We start from the raw sequence: 15,514 nt of genomic DNA, 5'->3' as shown, positions 1-15,514 counted from the left end.
TCTGATACTGTTCTTCCTCCAGCAGTCTCTGTGCCTCTCTCTCTCCTCGAGGGAAACCTCGGTTGCACCTTCGGTGGCGCCACACGCAGCGCAGACAGCTCCGGAGCCGGCATCGAAGGAGGATCCGAAGGTGGAACCTTCGCTGTACAAGACAGAGTAGGGCACACTAGATGGCACCAGAGACTCTATATATGACGTCGAAAATCTCGGAGCCGGAAACTGCCATGACCGCACCGTCGGCATGAAAGGCACGAAGGGTGCCTGGGCATAATACTGAGACACGTCCAAATTGAAGGCCAGCGGACCCACGGAACCCGGAGGTGCTCTGGAGGGGAAGGCTGGCTTGGCAAACAAGCCATGCGTTGCATTTAAAAAATAGGTTGGGTCTGAACCTGGAGTTGGAAACTGAGGATACGGAGTCGAGTCTGCTTCCAGACGAGGAGCATCCGACATCGGAACAGCCGAATCCACTGGCAGAGCCACAGGTTAAGTCCCGTGTACAGGAGAAGGATCATCCTGAACTGGCAAGCCCTCCGAATCCGGTGAGCCCCTCGGCCCGGCAACCGTGCCGGAGTACCTTTTGGATCAGGAGATCTTTCCGGAGTCACCCGAGGAGATGGTGAAGGAGACACAAAGTCTTTATGATGACATTGAGGAGCCGTAGCTGGAGATCTCGAAGTCTTCTCCTTCGAGGAACGGCACAGAGAGCAATGCCTCCTCTTCTTCTTATGCTTCCTTGACTTCTAAGCATGCGAAGTCGACAACTTCGATCTTTTACGCCCTCTCTTCTCCTTCCTTGCTTTTGCCATAATAAAGCTTGGCCTCCGTTCTTTCACAGCCTTTGGATTAATTTTTCGACAGCAGGAACAGCCCTCCACGTCGTGATCCGCCGACAAACACCACAAACAGTCCTCTTGGGGGTCAGTAATGGACATATGACGCCCACACTCCCTACAGGGCTTAAATCCCGACCTCCTCAAGGTCACCATCACAAAGCAAGAGTTAGAACTGGAGATAACAAAGTAACTCGACAGTATGGAGAGTCCCAGAAACAGTTACATGTCGACAGCGCTTAAAAAAGGGAACAGACGTCATCACGCCCACCAGGCTCTCTTATGGCTCCAGTGACGTCAAACGGAGTCGCGAGTGGAGCCTTGGTATTGTGACGAGTAAGTCAGCGTGGAAAGCTAGGAAAAAGTATCTGCGGAATGCTGGCACAAGGGATATTCAGAAGGTGAGGAATCCACAGGCAGATGTATCCATCGGAAGCACAGTTTTGGGAAGGAGATCTGGCACTGGGGACCTGGTAAGCAGGAACCCAGTGCACTTCCAGTCAAAATCACATCAAATACCAGGCAAAAAGTGGGGGTGACCATGTCAAAAAGTGGCACTTTTCTATACTCAGTCACCTCCAACCCAACAGCCTGTAGATGATTTGCATCACTGCTTGTGAAGTATCATGCCTGCAGTAACAGCGCAGTGTCAGGAACTTCTGTTCCCCTGAACCATCCACAGGTGTAGCTATATCACGTTCTCCTGCTATATACATTTTCTACATCATCCCAATCTTCATGTCCATATCATGGACACTTGAACGCTATGCATGTCAAGAACATGCCAATAGGATGGCTTTAATGATGTCAATTTGTCAGTTTATGTCATGGCCTTCGATAATTAAGTCTGGTAGACATACCCAGATTGATCGAAAACCCATAGACAGAGAAGGACACAGAAGCAACAATGAAAACCACAACAACAGTCTTGAAAATAGTTTTTAATCTGATTCAAGTTAGAAATTGTTTTTGTAACAATCTAATGCTACACAACAAAAACTAGAGCTTACACGGGATACTCTTCTTTTTTAAAGAAAATGAAAATTCACATTTTTAATATTCTGTAAAAGTTGGTTATTTAATAAGCATTAGAATCGAAGATAGGATATCCAAGTAAATTTTGTTTTAAAAGTGCTGATGTGAGTCTTACTATCATCAAATTGAAGGGTATTTTTTGAAAGATGGTTTTATTTCACCCCATAGTGCTTACAGACCACAGTGTGACGTCTGCTCTCACACGCCTGATAGCTTTGTGTACTGCCCACAATAAAAGAAAAACACATAATAAGATAATTTTGCAAGGGTATTTTGTATTTTTAATTAGGTTGCCATATTTTACTTATTCTGGGTAGATTATATAGATTACCACATTTTGCAGGTTATCATATTTTGTTTTGGGGTATTGGGAATTAAAGCAGTGATAAAATCTTGGGTGATAGAAAAACATATCATGTTTGTACGCTTACCTCAAGCATAATTGCAAATGAAATGGACGGCAAGGGTGGTAAAGAAACAATCCAACAAATTAAGAATGTGTTCAGCTGGGGACGGGTTCTAGAGCTAAAGGAACAATCGAGGTAAGAGTTTAAAACTGAAATTGTAGCCATCACAGATGGCCCATGAAGGGATATCGTCCTCCTCCCACGGTCTTAGTCAACATACATCTTTCTAACCATGACCCAGCGTGTCTATTCGTAAAGGGAAGCATTCATTTGTCATCTGCACTCTCTCCCAATCAATGGAGAAAGGTGTAACTAAAAGTTTATCACAATCATGGGGGATCTCGGCAGTTCTGGACTTCACCTTGCTGTTTCACAACCGTACTGCATTCTGTCCATCACGCTCATTAAATGAACAAACATGTAGGGTTGTGAAAAACATTCTGACAGTGTAAACAAGCAGCATGAATTCAAAGCCCATAACCAGACCAGCCATTTCATTGTCGTGCTTTCCTAGGTCTGGGATTCTGTGCAAGGCCAAGTGGGAAGAAAGGAGGAGGAGGCACAACAAGGCATTTTTATTGGACATCTCTTTCAGTTCACGCCTAATTAGCCATTTTACGGATCATGTAGTTCAAGATGCCACCATTTCGGAAGTAAGCCAGTTCCACATCTGTATCAAATCTCATGACTGCTTCAAATGTCTTCCCGGTGTCCAGCTGTAGAAAAGGAAATAATATTTAGTTTCACTGCATGAAAATATACATTTTTTAAAAGGCAATTATAATTCTAGTGAGTATAATGTTTTAAAGTAACATGAACGTTAATACTTTATATGAAAACTTAAGTCCTTCCTGGATTTCCAGATGTAAGATGGAGATTGTATATGGATGAGTACAGGCCCATCAGAATAATGGTTGCAACCAAAGATTGCAGTCAATCTTAGCTTCTCTACTTGGCTATAAAATCGCTTAAGTATCAGACTGTAAATATTTTTAAGAGACTCTCTCTCAAAAGAGGAACAGCTGAAGGTAACACACTTACTTGGTAAGGCTGCATATATCAAAAGCTTGACCCATTCCTGTGCACAAGACTTTACAAATCTACCTTTTCTGATTGAGTTAGAGGTTCTGGGTTGTCTGAATGAAGGTTTTCCCAAAAACTCTCCCAGGAGTTGTAGTTGTAAAGTGATGCAGTAAATGAATGAAGAGAACAGTTTCTAGAGTCTAGTGTAGAGTACAGTAATGGACAGAGTGACATGTTTCTCTCAAAACAGGAAAGAGTGTAAGAAAATACTACTTCCTTGTAATTTAAAATCTTGACTAGTTCTCTACCTTCTACAACTGAATATCATGAGGAAGAAAAGGCACCAGTCAAATAAGAATGAATTCGCAATCAATATGTAAAGTCAGTAAGGTCTATTGTTGGGTGAAAGCTTTCTGGCAACACTGGTTAGGTCTCGGCAAGACAGGGGTCTTCCTTCCCTCATTCTCCTATGGGGCATGCAGGTCCCGGTCCTAGGGTTTAAATAACACGAGTCGTTCCCCAGTGGAGTGTGACATAGGTCACCCCACGAAGTGGTACCTTCTCACCACAGTTTGGTAATAGCGGAGCCCCCTTTTTAGGTCTCGCGCCTAGAGTTGTAGTGGGCAGCACTCCTCGCGCAGTGAGACATTTAGTAGGTAAAAATGGGTTTTCAGATGCTGACCTAGGAATGGCACACGCACAAGCTTTTCCTTTAGGGGCACGCTTTTGGGCTTGCATGCGTGTTTTTCACTAAGACGGCACGAAATAGGCCAAAGGCGGGCGCATTGCTCCGCCCACGGGCTATTGGTGTCTATTACGTGCACCAGGCCGTCATGTGGTTTCAATTATCGTGCCCAGGCACAGGCTCGATAATTGATTACACGTCTTGCTGTGGTGCTCGCGCACTACTCGCGGGATTGTTAATTTTTAGATCCATTTCTCAGGGAAGCAAGTACATGAAAGAACCGCTGATATCTTGTTTAAAATTAGATATGCAATCTTGTTCCAGACACAAATCCCCCTTTCACCATCAAGTGTTACAGAAAGACAAAAACTACAGAAACTTGAAAAACAGTCTACTGAACAAGAAAAACAGAGTCCAGCAAACTATCTGCCACAATTTTATATCAATCAACAATATCTGCAGTATGGTTCGGCTTCAGTTTGTTGTTCTCATACATGTTTGTTGAAAAAAAAGGCAACAGAAATGTTGATAAGAATCCGAAAAAAAGCAGCCAGCCGGAGCCTGAGGAGAAAAAAGCCAAGAAAAAAATATTCTCATAACTCTCTGGTGACATTTTTCAGAGTGCTTACTTGAGCAAAATAGTGCAAATGTAAGCAGCCCCTCCCAGCCCTGACCCCCACCATCCATCCCATCATGGAATTAAAAAAAGCGCTGGCATTAATCACATTAGCGGTGGAACAGATTGTTGGGAGCCCTGTGCGTTGTCATCGGCAGTGCTTGTTATTGTAAGGGAATCCAGCGCAGGCCTGCTGGGGAATGGGGAGAGATAAGCGGCGCTTATCGGGCGTGGCAATCTTTATCAGAATGGGGATCAGGGCCCGCCGCTTATCAGCAGCTGACATCTAGCTGCGAACACAGCAGAGGAAGCGCGGGCAGCCCGGCTCCTGCGACTTCTGCCACTTTTCAACTCAAGTTTACCTGTGTGCATGTGTGTTGAGGAAAGGTCCCCGCACAACAGGAACCGCCGCAGCGTGGCACTGGGCTCCAGGCCAGGTGTGATGCAAGGCATCCTGAGTGAACCGTGTGTGGATGTGGTTGCATGTATGAGGACACATCCCTATGGTCGGGTCGACTGGAATAATGCGGCAAGAGAGGACCAAGTTATGCGGCAGGGATGACTGATGCAAACGCAAATTATTCGGCATGGTGCGGCACATTTTGCGATAGTATCAGTTCATTGTTTTGCCATTTTTGCACGTTAACTATGGACAAAGACTTCACCGTATTAGTGCTAGTTTAACACCCAAATACATCAATATGCAAGTGAAAGACATATGAAATTGAAGGGTGAACAGTCAACTTTGGCGAACTACCATCCCCTGCATAGCAACAAGCGTCGCCACATTTTTAGTAACTTTTGATCTGTTTGAGCTTGAAACTTTTTTTGTTAAAATGTTCAAATTATGCACCAGATGATGGATTATGTGGCAAATGCGGCACATCCATAACTATGCAAAAATCGCTTTAGCCACAGAATCAATTCCAGTAGCCCCGCCCATAATCCACATTATAACATGGATGATATAACATGGGGTGGTAATAACAGTCCAGTGGTACCGACTGGAGACGGTACACAAACACCAGTAAACACCCATCATACGTTTATGGGCTAGAATGGGAAATACCAGGCAAGTCCAAGAATTAATGGGCCCTTAGTGCAAGCAATTAACCCCACCCGTGGCCCTTTTCTGCGGACATCTTACAGATATGTTCCAAATGTGTGCTGAAAAGTGAAAGATGTTACCAGATGCAAATTTGCACTCGGTAAAACGTGTAATTGCGCTGGCTGGTAATTCACCATCACTCATCACTTTATGTTTTAGATTCGACATTTAAATTAATGACCATTCTTACAAACTTGGATATTCACGAAATATTTCTACCCATGCAAAGCGCCCAAACGCCTTCTGGCCCTGGTTGTCGCTTTAAAATGTCCATGAATAAAAATATGTTTCCGCTGAATTACTTGGATATGAACAGAGATGCTCTATAGATGTAGTAAGGGGGTGGGGGCACAGGGTGTAAAGTATGGTTCCAGCATCACAGCTGCCCCCAGGACTCGCCCCCCTTATCTGGCGGAGCCCACAGTAACAGCTGAACAAGTTCCACATAACTCTCATGATTGAAGTTAATAAAAGTGCTCAGGCTAGGGTGACCAACTGGCATGGGTGCAAATTCAGGACAGGGAGTCTAAAAATTCAGGACAAAGGGTCAAAATTCAGGACAAAAATTCAGGACAGAAGGTCAGAATTCAGGACAAAAATTTAGGACAAATGGTACATTTTACCGACACATCAGAGGAGGTCGCGCAATATTACATAAGTAAACAGACAACCAACACAAGTACAAGTCAAAATAAGTTTATATTAGATTGAGAGAACCTTGCACTGCATCTGTTGTGTGCTGGAGTGAAACTTAAATACCTGTGTTTGCATATTGGATGCACCTGGGTAACATTAGCCAAAATGAAACTTCCACCCCCCCAGAGCTGGGCCCCTAGTGAGGTGACAGGAGCCCATACACAAAAACAGTTTGCCATGTCCTGGGCTCCGCAGGAGCAGTTGCCGCTGGTTACATTTGAAAGTGGTGGGCGTAAAAGTTTGTGATGAGTGCCCGGTGGCGAGCCCAGCGAGCCTGAACGTCATTAGGAGAGGTGGTGGTGGTAGGGGGGTTCTTCCCTGGGAAAAGTTTGCAAAAAGAATGGGCAAATGGTGCCTTTCCAAGAATATTTGAGAAAGAAAGATGGTTAATAAAGCAAACGTGTAGGTATTACATCAATAAGGAGATTTGATGTAGGGAACCGCTTATTTAGTATAACCACATAGCTGTTAGCTTGTCTGACATGGCTGCCCATATCTCTCTGCCCTGGCTCCTCTCGAGCCTCAGCCTCTATCTTCCCTCCTGCCAGGCCCTACTGTTTTTGTGCTCTCCCTTATCTCCACCTAGTTCCTAGACAGTCAACCTCTTGTGCTGCCTGTGTTCCCTCGGTTCCAGCACATTGTTTGTGTGCTAGAAGTCTCATGTACTATCGTTTGACACCTTTACATTGCTCATATGCTCCCTTTCCACCTGATGCTCTTTCTGGGCAGTCAGCCTCCTGTGCCTACACACAGGCATGCATCCATCTATCCCGGCCATGGTCCCACCATTCGCTGTCTCTCTAGGTCATATCCACCACCATCCATGCATTCACATGTCCACCCACACCAAGTCTGCATGCATCAGTCCAACAATACAACTGTTTCAATCTCCCCACAACACTGTAGACACCCACAGCTTTGAACTGCCTACTCACCCTTCTTTACACAGCCATCAATCCACACATTCATCCAGCTGTCATATAAATATGACTGTATGGGCACTTATATGTGTTGTCTGACTGAATGCATATCTAAATACATTTCTCTGTGTGTTTCTGAGTGTATATGTGCATCTTGGTATTGTCTAGTGCATGGGTACTCACAAACTTTCTCTCAGGGGCCAAATTTACAGTGTGGTTTGTGGCCGAGGGCCGCACCTGTGGAGGCGGGGTCAGTGGGGGAGGGGGAAGGGGCTAGAAAGAAAAAAACTGTGACCATGAAGTTGAACACAGGCCCCTGCAACTGACGCGTTCATCCACTGAGCCAACAGACCAGCATACACACACATCTCTCCCCTCCCTCTCTGTCTCCCTCCTTCTATCTCTCTCTCTCGCTCCCTCCTTCCCTCTCTCTCTGTCTCTGTCTCCCTCTGTCTCTCTCCCTCTGTCTCTCTGTCTTACCTCTCTTTCTCTCTGTCTCCCTCCCTCTCTTTCCTTCCCTCTCTCTGCCTCCCTCCGTCTGCCCTCTGTCTGTCTCCCTCCCTCTGTCTGTCTCCCTCCCTCCGCCTATCTCCCTCTGTCTCCCTCCCTCTGTCTGTCTCCCTCCCTCTATCTGTCACCCTCCGTCTGTCTGTCTGTCTCCCTCCCTTTGTCTGTCTCCCTCTATCTGTCTCCTGTCTCCCTCTGTCTGTCTCCCTCTGTCTGTCTCTCTGTCTGTCTCTATCGCTGTATGTCTCTACCTCTATCTGTCTCTGCCTCTATCTGTCTGTCTGTCCCTGTCTTTGACCCTATCTAGCTCTGTCTGTCCCTGTCTCTAGCTGTCTCTGCCTCTATCTGTCTCTATATGTCTTTATCTGTCTCTATCTCTATCTGTCTCACCTCACCCGGCTCTCACTCCCTGCGGCCCTCCCACCTCACCCAGCTCTCACTCCCTGCTGCCCTTGTCACCTCACCCGTCTCTCACTCCTTGCTGCCCTCTGTCACCTCACCCGGCTCTCACTCACTGCTGCCCTCCCACCTCACCCGGCTCTCAATACCTGCTCTGCCCTCCCACCTCCCTCACCCGGGCTCTCACTCCCTGCTCTGTCCTCCCACCTCCCTCACCCGGGCTCTCACTCCCTGCTCTGCCCTCCCACCTCACCCGGGCTCTCACTCCCTGCTCTGCCCTCCCACCTCACCCGGGCTCTCACTCCCTGCTCTGCCCTCCCACCTCCCTCACCCGGGCTCTCACTCCCTGCTCTGCCCTCCCACCTCCCTCACCCGGGCTCTCACTCCCTGCTCTGCCCTCCCACCTCCCTCACCCGGGCTCTCACTCCCTGCTCTGCCCTCCCACCTCCCTCACCCGGGCTCCCACTCCCTGCTCTACCCTCCCACCTCACCCAGCTCTCACTCCCTGCTCTGCCCTCCCACCTCCCTCACCCGGCTCTCACTCCCTGCTCTGCCCTCCCACCTCCCTCACCCGGGATCTCACTCCCTACTCTGCCCTCCCACCTCCCTCACCCGGGCTCTCACTCCCTGCTCTGCCCTCCCACATCCCTCACCCGGGCTCTCACTCCCTGCTCTGCCCTCCCACCTCCCTCACCCGGGCTCCCACTCCCTGCTCTGCCCTCCCACCTCACCCAGCTCTCACTCCCTGCTCTGCCCTCCCACCTCCCTCACCCGGCCCTCACTCCCTGCTCTGCCCTCCCACCTCCCTCACCCGGGCTCTCACTCCCTGCTCTGCCCTCCCACCTCCCTCACCCGGGCTCCCACTCCCTGCTCTGCCCTCCTACCTCCCTCACCCAGCTCTCACTCCCTGCTCTGCCCTCCCACCTCCCTCACCCGGGCTCTCACTCCCTGCTCTGCCCTCCCACCTCCCTCACCCGGGCTCCCACTCCCTGCTCTGCCCTCCTACCTCCCTCACCCAGCTCTCACTCCCTGCTCTGCCCTCCCACCTCCCTCACCCGGGCTCTCACTCCCTGCTCTGCCCTCCCACCTCCCTCACCTGGGATCTCACTCCCTACTCTGCCCTCCCACCCGGGCTCTCACTCCCTGCTCTGCCCTCCCACCTCCCTCACCCGTGCTCTCACTCCCTGCTCTGCCCCCCCCACCTCACCCAGCTCTCACTCCCTGCTCTGCCCTCCCACCTCCCTCACCCGGGCTCTCACTCCCTGCTCTGCCCTACCACCTCACCCAGCTCTCAGTTCCTGCTGTCCTCCCCCCTTCCCCTTTTCCCCCTCTCCCCTGTGTGTCAGCCTTGGGACTTATGAGGTGAAATCTTTTCCTCGATATTGTTCATGTGTAAAAATGACAAAATAATGAGTAACACTAGCACCAAATGTGCTCCGTTATACCGCATGATTTGCCTTTTCTTGCCACGTAAGATCGTAAACCAAGAAGTATAATTTGTTTCTTCCCTGCCGCATAATTCCAGTGTCCCTGCACATACAGCACCAGTTTCCATTACAGACATAATAACTAAAATAACAAGGGCAGCAGTAGTGCTTAATTTGAGCATGTAGTTTCTTTTTGGGTGGGCGGGGAGTGTTTTTTGGGACAGGCACCTATTTTTCCTCTTCAGACAGTTCCAAAATCAAATGAGGGAAAACACACAAAGGGGAAAGGAGGAGGAAAAGAAAGGCTGAAAAAATGTCGAAGTGAAAAAGCAGGAATCTCCAAGAGTGTGACAAAGGGTAAAGAGCGTCTGATAGTGGACTACAGAAGCCGAAGGCGGATTTAAATTTACGCAGCGGAGCACTGACAATTAATACAGCCTGGGCTGACACAGCCTCCCGGGCACCCCAGTACTTCACACGTCTTTAATCGACCATTTGTTTGTTGATGAGGCTTTGTTCACCTCTTAGCGCCCCTGCAGCTCCACTCTTGACTGTGGCTGGAATCGCCCAGGCCCCCACAGAGCAGTGTCTCTGACGCACTGCTGCTACAGAGGTGTTTACTGAAGTTAAAAAAAACACACACAGGTGCGTTGTCTCAAGCTCCGCGGGCCGCCACTGAAGGCTTGCCGGGCCGCTACTGGCCGGCGGGACGTACTTTGAGTACCCCTGGTCTAGTGCATATGGGGAGCTTAGATGTGTTTTTTCTGTTCATGCAGTATACAACCATGTTACTGAAGAACATTCAACACAAACCTAAACAAGCCGTACCTATTGGCTTTGCCAGTGTTTATTGGTAGTGTGGCATAAGCAGTAACCCCCCCCCCCGCCCTCTTGTGATGTGTGGTGTTTGTAACAAAGCAACCAAACAACAATTCTGTTAAAAATAAGAAGAATTAAAGGAATACATTAATTTTAATAAAAAGGGGAAGGAATGGTAAGTGACAAAAATCACAGGGATAATGCTAAAATATACCTACCTCACAAAAAGCAAACAAGTTGCAGGTTACCAGTATGTTTTCCAGTAGATTCATGAGAAGAGATGGATATTGCTCCCTGCTGTTGGTACGGGAATTATTCCAAGTAGCACACACACTGGTTTAAGATGTCTCCTGTTCTGGCAGAGTGCCAACCTTACATCTGAGGAAATCTCCCAGAAGTCATTGTTAGCAAAATCCAACGTGGCCCAAGTCATCATCAAGACAGAGCTCTTCACAAGGTTGCCCTTTCCCAAGTACAAAGGAATTCGAGTGCCTTCTAGAACTGATCCCAACAGGGCATACCAAAGACAAAAAGCATGTGCAATTCAAAATGTTTAGCTTTTACGCGAATTTGAACTATTCACATTGTAAATAACAATGCCTTTTGTTTTTGTTTTCGTTTTAAAACAAATATAAGGCATTGTCATTTACAATGCCAATAGGTTAAACTTGCGTAAATGCGAGACCTATTGCATTGCAAATGCTTGTTATTCATACCTCTGCTCTTCCAGTCGTCCACTGAGTAGTAGATCTACAACACCCTAACAATGCTGAGCGAGTAGGACAAAGAAACTTAACTTATCCTAGCTTATTAACTCTCAGTACACTTGCCTAGTTAGCGCCGAGATGCCCCAGGGTGATTTGAGCGCTTTATAAATATTTACATTACATAATATTTAACATAACACAGGAGTATATAAAGCTTCACTGGCCCCTGTTAACTGAAGCCATTAATGGAACCCCTTAACCTTAAAGATGAAAGTGGCTTTGCAGTGGCAGCTGGTAACTCTCACTGAGCAATGCTGCTGCTCACACGATCGATCTGAGAAGAGCAGTGAGTGAAAGAGGAGGACCAGCAAATGCTGTCACTGGCCCACCATTATCATTCAGTATGTGATAATTAGGCCGACATACAGAATGATAATGGGCCTGATAGCAGTCTGTGGCAGGTCGGGGAGGGGCTGCCACAGGCCACTGATCACAGCAGGAGCGCAAGCTGGCCCCTGCTGTGACATTTACAGGACTCTCAGACTGCTAGCAGGGGGCAGCTGAAATTACGGACAAAAGGCGTCCGTGAAAGAATCCTTCACGGACAACGGACAAGAGGCCCACATTACGGGCAGTCCGTGAAATTTACGGACGGTTACACAGGAAAGGGTCTCCCTTCAGCTTACAGCCAGGTTTCACAAAAGGTGCTCCCTCTGGAATAAGTATATGGGAGACTGCTGGCAAGAGTATTCTCCCCCCCCCCCCACCCCGGAGTATCAAAGTGCTCGCACAACTGCTCCCCTTTAGTAAGTATTGGAGCGTCTTCTCGCAAGGTGTCCCTGCTTTGGAGAAAATGTCTGAGAGACTGCTAACAAGTGTGCCCCCCTTCGGAGTATAAGAGACGGCTCGCTTGAGTGCTCCCCTTAAGTAAGTATTGGAGAGTCTGCTACCTTTAAGGAGTAAGTCTGCAAGGGTGATGCACGCACGGCTGCTCACCTTGAATTAGCATTGGAGTGTCTGCTAACAAGGGTGCTCCCCTATGGAATATCAGAAAGTGTTTGCTTGAGTGCTCCACTTGAGTGTTGGAGTGTCTGCTCACAAGGGTACTCTGCTTTGGAGTATTTATCCATGAGTGCGCTCCACTTTGGAGTAAGTATATAGGAAAACGCTTGTGAAAGTGCTCGACGTTGGAGTAAGTATCAGTGTGTTCGCATAGGTGCCCCTTCTTAGAGTATATATCTGATCGAGTGCTCATGAGTATGCTCCTTTTGAAGTATTGGGCCGCAAGCCCATGAGTGTGCCCCACTTTGGAGTAAGTATCAGAGATTGCTCGCACGTGTGTTGCTCTTAGGTCTAGGCATCTGTAAGAATGCTTGTGAATGTGCTCCCATCTCTAGTAAGTACAGGTGTGTCATCGTAGGCCTAAGTATCTAAAAGAGTGCTTACAAGTGGGCGCCCCCCTGGAGTATGCGCCTGCGTGAGTTTGCACTAGTGTGTTCCCTTTAGGACAAAGTACCTGAATGAGTGCTTGCCAGAGTGCTCCCCTTAGGAGAAAGTGTTTGAGAGAGCGCTCGTGAGTATTCGCCCCTTCAGAGTAGGCGACTGGGAGAGCACTTGCAAATGTTCTCCACTTTGGAGTGAGTATCTGGAAAAGTGCTCGTGAGTGTGATCCCTCTGGAGTATCTCACTGAGTGCTCCCAAGTATGCTCCCCTCTGGAGTAAGTATCCAAGAGCATTGGCGAGTGTTCTCCCCTCTAGGGCATGAATAAGAAAGTACTCACGAGGGTGCTCCCCTTTGTACCTGAAAAGAGTGCTTACAAGTGTGATCCTCTCTGAAGTAAGTCCCCACGGTGTGCTCCCATCTGCAGTAAGTACCTCAGGAGGAGTGCTCACGTGTGTGCTCCCATCTGCAGTAAGTACCTCAGGTGGAGTGTTCATGTGTATACTCCACTCTGCAATAAGTGCCTCACGGTGTGCTCCCCTCTGCAGTAGGTACCTCAGGGAGAGTGCTCACGTGTGTGCTCCCCTCTGCAGCACATCAGGGAGTGTGCTTAGGTGTGTGCTCCCCTCTGCAGCAAGTACCTCACGTGTGTGCTCCCATCTACAGTAAGTATCACAGGGAGAGTGCTCCCGTGTGTGCTCCACTCTGCAGCACATCAGGGAGTGTGCTTAGGTGTGTGCTCCCCTCTGCAGCAAGTACCTCACGTGTGTGCTCCCATCTACAGTAAGTATCACAGGGAGAGTGCTCACGTGTGTGCTCCACTCTGCAGCACATCAGGGAGTGTGCTTAGGTGTGTGCTCCCCTCTGCAGCAAGTACCTCACGTGTGTGCTCCCATCTACAGTAAGTATCACAGGGAGAGTGCTCCCGTGTGTGCTCCACTCTGCAGCACATCAGGGAGTGTGCTTAGGTGTGTGCTCCCCTCTGCAGCAAGTACCTCACGTGTGTGCTCCCATCTACAGTAAGTATCACAGGGAGAGTGCTCACGTGTGTGCTCCACTCTGCAGCACATCAGGGAGTGTGCTTAGGTGTGTGCTCCCCTCTGCAGCAAGTACCTCACGTGTGTGCTCCCATCTACAGTAAGTATCACAGGGAGAGTGCTCACGTGTGTGCTCCCCTCTGCAGTAAGTACCAAAGGAGGAGTGCTCATGTGTATTCTCCCCTCTGCAGTAAGTACCAAAGGAGGAGTGCTCATGTGTATTCTCCCCTCTGCAGTAAGTGTCTCGCGGTGTGCTCCCCTCTGCAGTAAGTACCTCAGGTAGAGTGCTCAGGTGTGTGCGCCCCTCTGCAATAAGCACCACAGGGCGAGTGCTCACATGTGTACTCCACTCTGTAGTAAGTACCTCACGTGTGTGCTCCACTCTGCAGTACCTCAGGGAGAGTGCTTAGGTGTGCGCTCCCCTCTGCCGTAAGTACCAACGGAGGAGTGCTCATGTGTATTCTCCACTCTGCAGCAAGTACCTCACGTGTGTGCTCCCCTCTGCAGTTAGTATCGGAGGGAGCTCTCGCCTCCTGGCTGTGGTTTTTCATCTCATTGAACACAGATCACACATGGTGCCACCTCCCATTGTACTGTACAGGTCTCCCGCAGACTTCTCAGGGGAGTGGGCTGACCCACAAACCACCAACCATGAAAATACAACCACACCTGGAAGCAGAGGTACATCACCGACTATCCGCTCACACCAGGTGAGTAAGTTATGATGAGTTGCGGGGAGTGGTGTGTTTACACAGGGTGAGGGAGCAGAGACACAGAGTAAGGTAGAGAGATCGAGAGCAAATGAGACAGCGCAAGACAGATTTCTAGGGTCAAGGATAAGGGCTTTTGGGAGGCAATGACAAGGTTCGACACATTCAGTATGAGGCGTTTATTGGGGGCTACATGGCAGTCTGCATGGGTGGGCAGTGCCCATCTACGGTCGATCAGAGGTCACAACATTGCCTCTCTGTGGGACGCCGTAGGATATTTTGGGCGTCACGGGTCTCTTGGGAGGTGAAGTAAGGGAATGTGGAGGGGCCAAGACAAAGGTTATGTTGGGGGCACAGGCAAGGATCTGTTGGTGTTGCAGGCATCGACGAAAACGTTTACCTAAGCCCCAAGTCATTCAAGAATACTGGAATGCTAGTGGTTGTATATTCTGACCCAGGCACAGATCTCTAGTCGAGGGCCGGGCACGGATCTCTAGTCCAGGGCTGGGTACGGATCTCTAGTCCAGGGCCGGGCACGGGGCCTAGTCCAGGGCCGGGCACGGGGCCTAGTCCAGGACCGGGTACGGGGCCTAGTCCAGGACCGGGTACGGGGCCTAGTCCAGGACCGGGTACGGGGCCTAGTCCAGGGCCGGGCACGGGCCTAGCCAGGAAACCCATGAAAACAATGATGAGTGATGTGGTAGCACCAAAGTTTTTTGTTCTTTGTGCTTGTTCCAGGACTTACTCCTGTGTTTAGGTCGAGCCGGGGCAGCGCATGCACTGCTCTGTGAGGCATGCTATATTGAGGTGGGGACTTGAAGCTCCGCCCACTATCCACCCAAATTTTTCATTGGCTTGTGTCGTTGTCCACTATAAACTGTGGCTGTTTATTGGTCAAAAGGTGTAGTACACCCTTCTTAACGCATTATCTCATTTTGTAACCTCACATTCAAGAACCTCTTTCATACACAATAGACGCTCTATACCAGCATTTTATACAATCCCTCATACGCCCTTAGAATGTGGCATGAAAATAATAAACCTAAACTGAAATGTAATGCTAACACGATTTTATTTGTAAAAAAGAAAGAATATATCTCAATCCATACATAGATTAAAAAAATCTTTTACTCCATATCTCAAA

At 48.8% G+C, this 15,514-nt stretch overlaps 1 protein-coding gene across 4 annotated transcripts in view; it reads right to left on the bottom strand.

Moving 5' to 3' along the window:
* Window positions 1-1,758: 1,758 nt before the first annotated feature.
* ACO1 (aconitase 1) overlaps window positions 1,759-15,514 on the bottom strand; it is a 418,934-nt gene continuing 405,178 nt past the window's right edge. For all 4 annotated transcript variants that reach the window (XM_078675989.1, XM_078675987.1, XM_078675990.1 and 1 more), the window contains one exon: window positions 1,759-2,991. In XM_078675989.1, the coding sequence (XP_078532115.1) occupies window positions 2,878-2,991 (114 nt within the window). In that variant the 3' untranslated portion in view covers window positions 1,759-2,877. The remainder of the gene's footprint in view (window positions 2,992-15,514) is intronic.

This window comes from Lissotriton helveticus, chromosome 2_1 (genome assembly GCF_964261635.1).
Source record: "Lissotriton helveticus chromosome 2_1, aLisHel1.1, whole genome shotgun sequence".
NCBI classification, from domain to species: Eukaryota; Metazoa; Chordata; class Amphibia; order Caudata; family Salamandridae; genus Lissotriton; species Lissotriton helveticus.
Note: the sequence above shows the minus strand (reverse complement) of the source record. Positions and strands in the feature narration are given on the sequence as shown.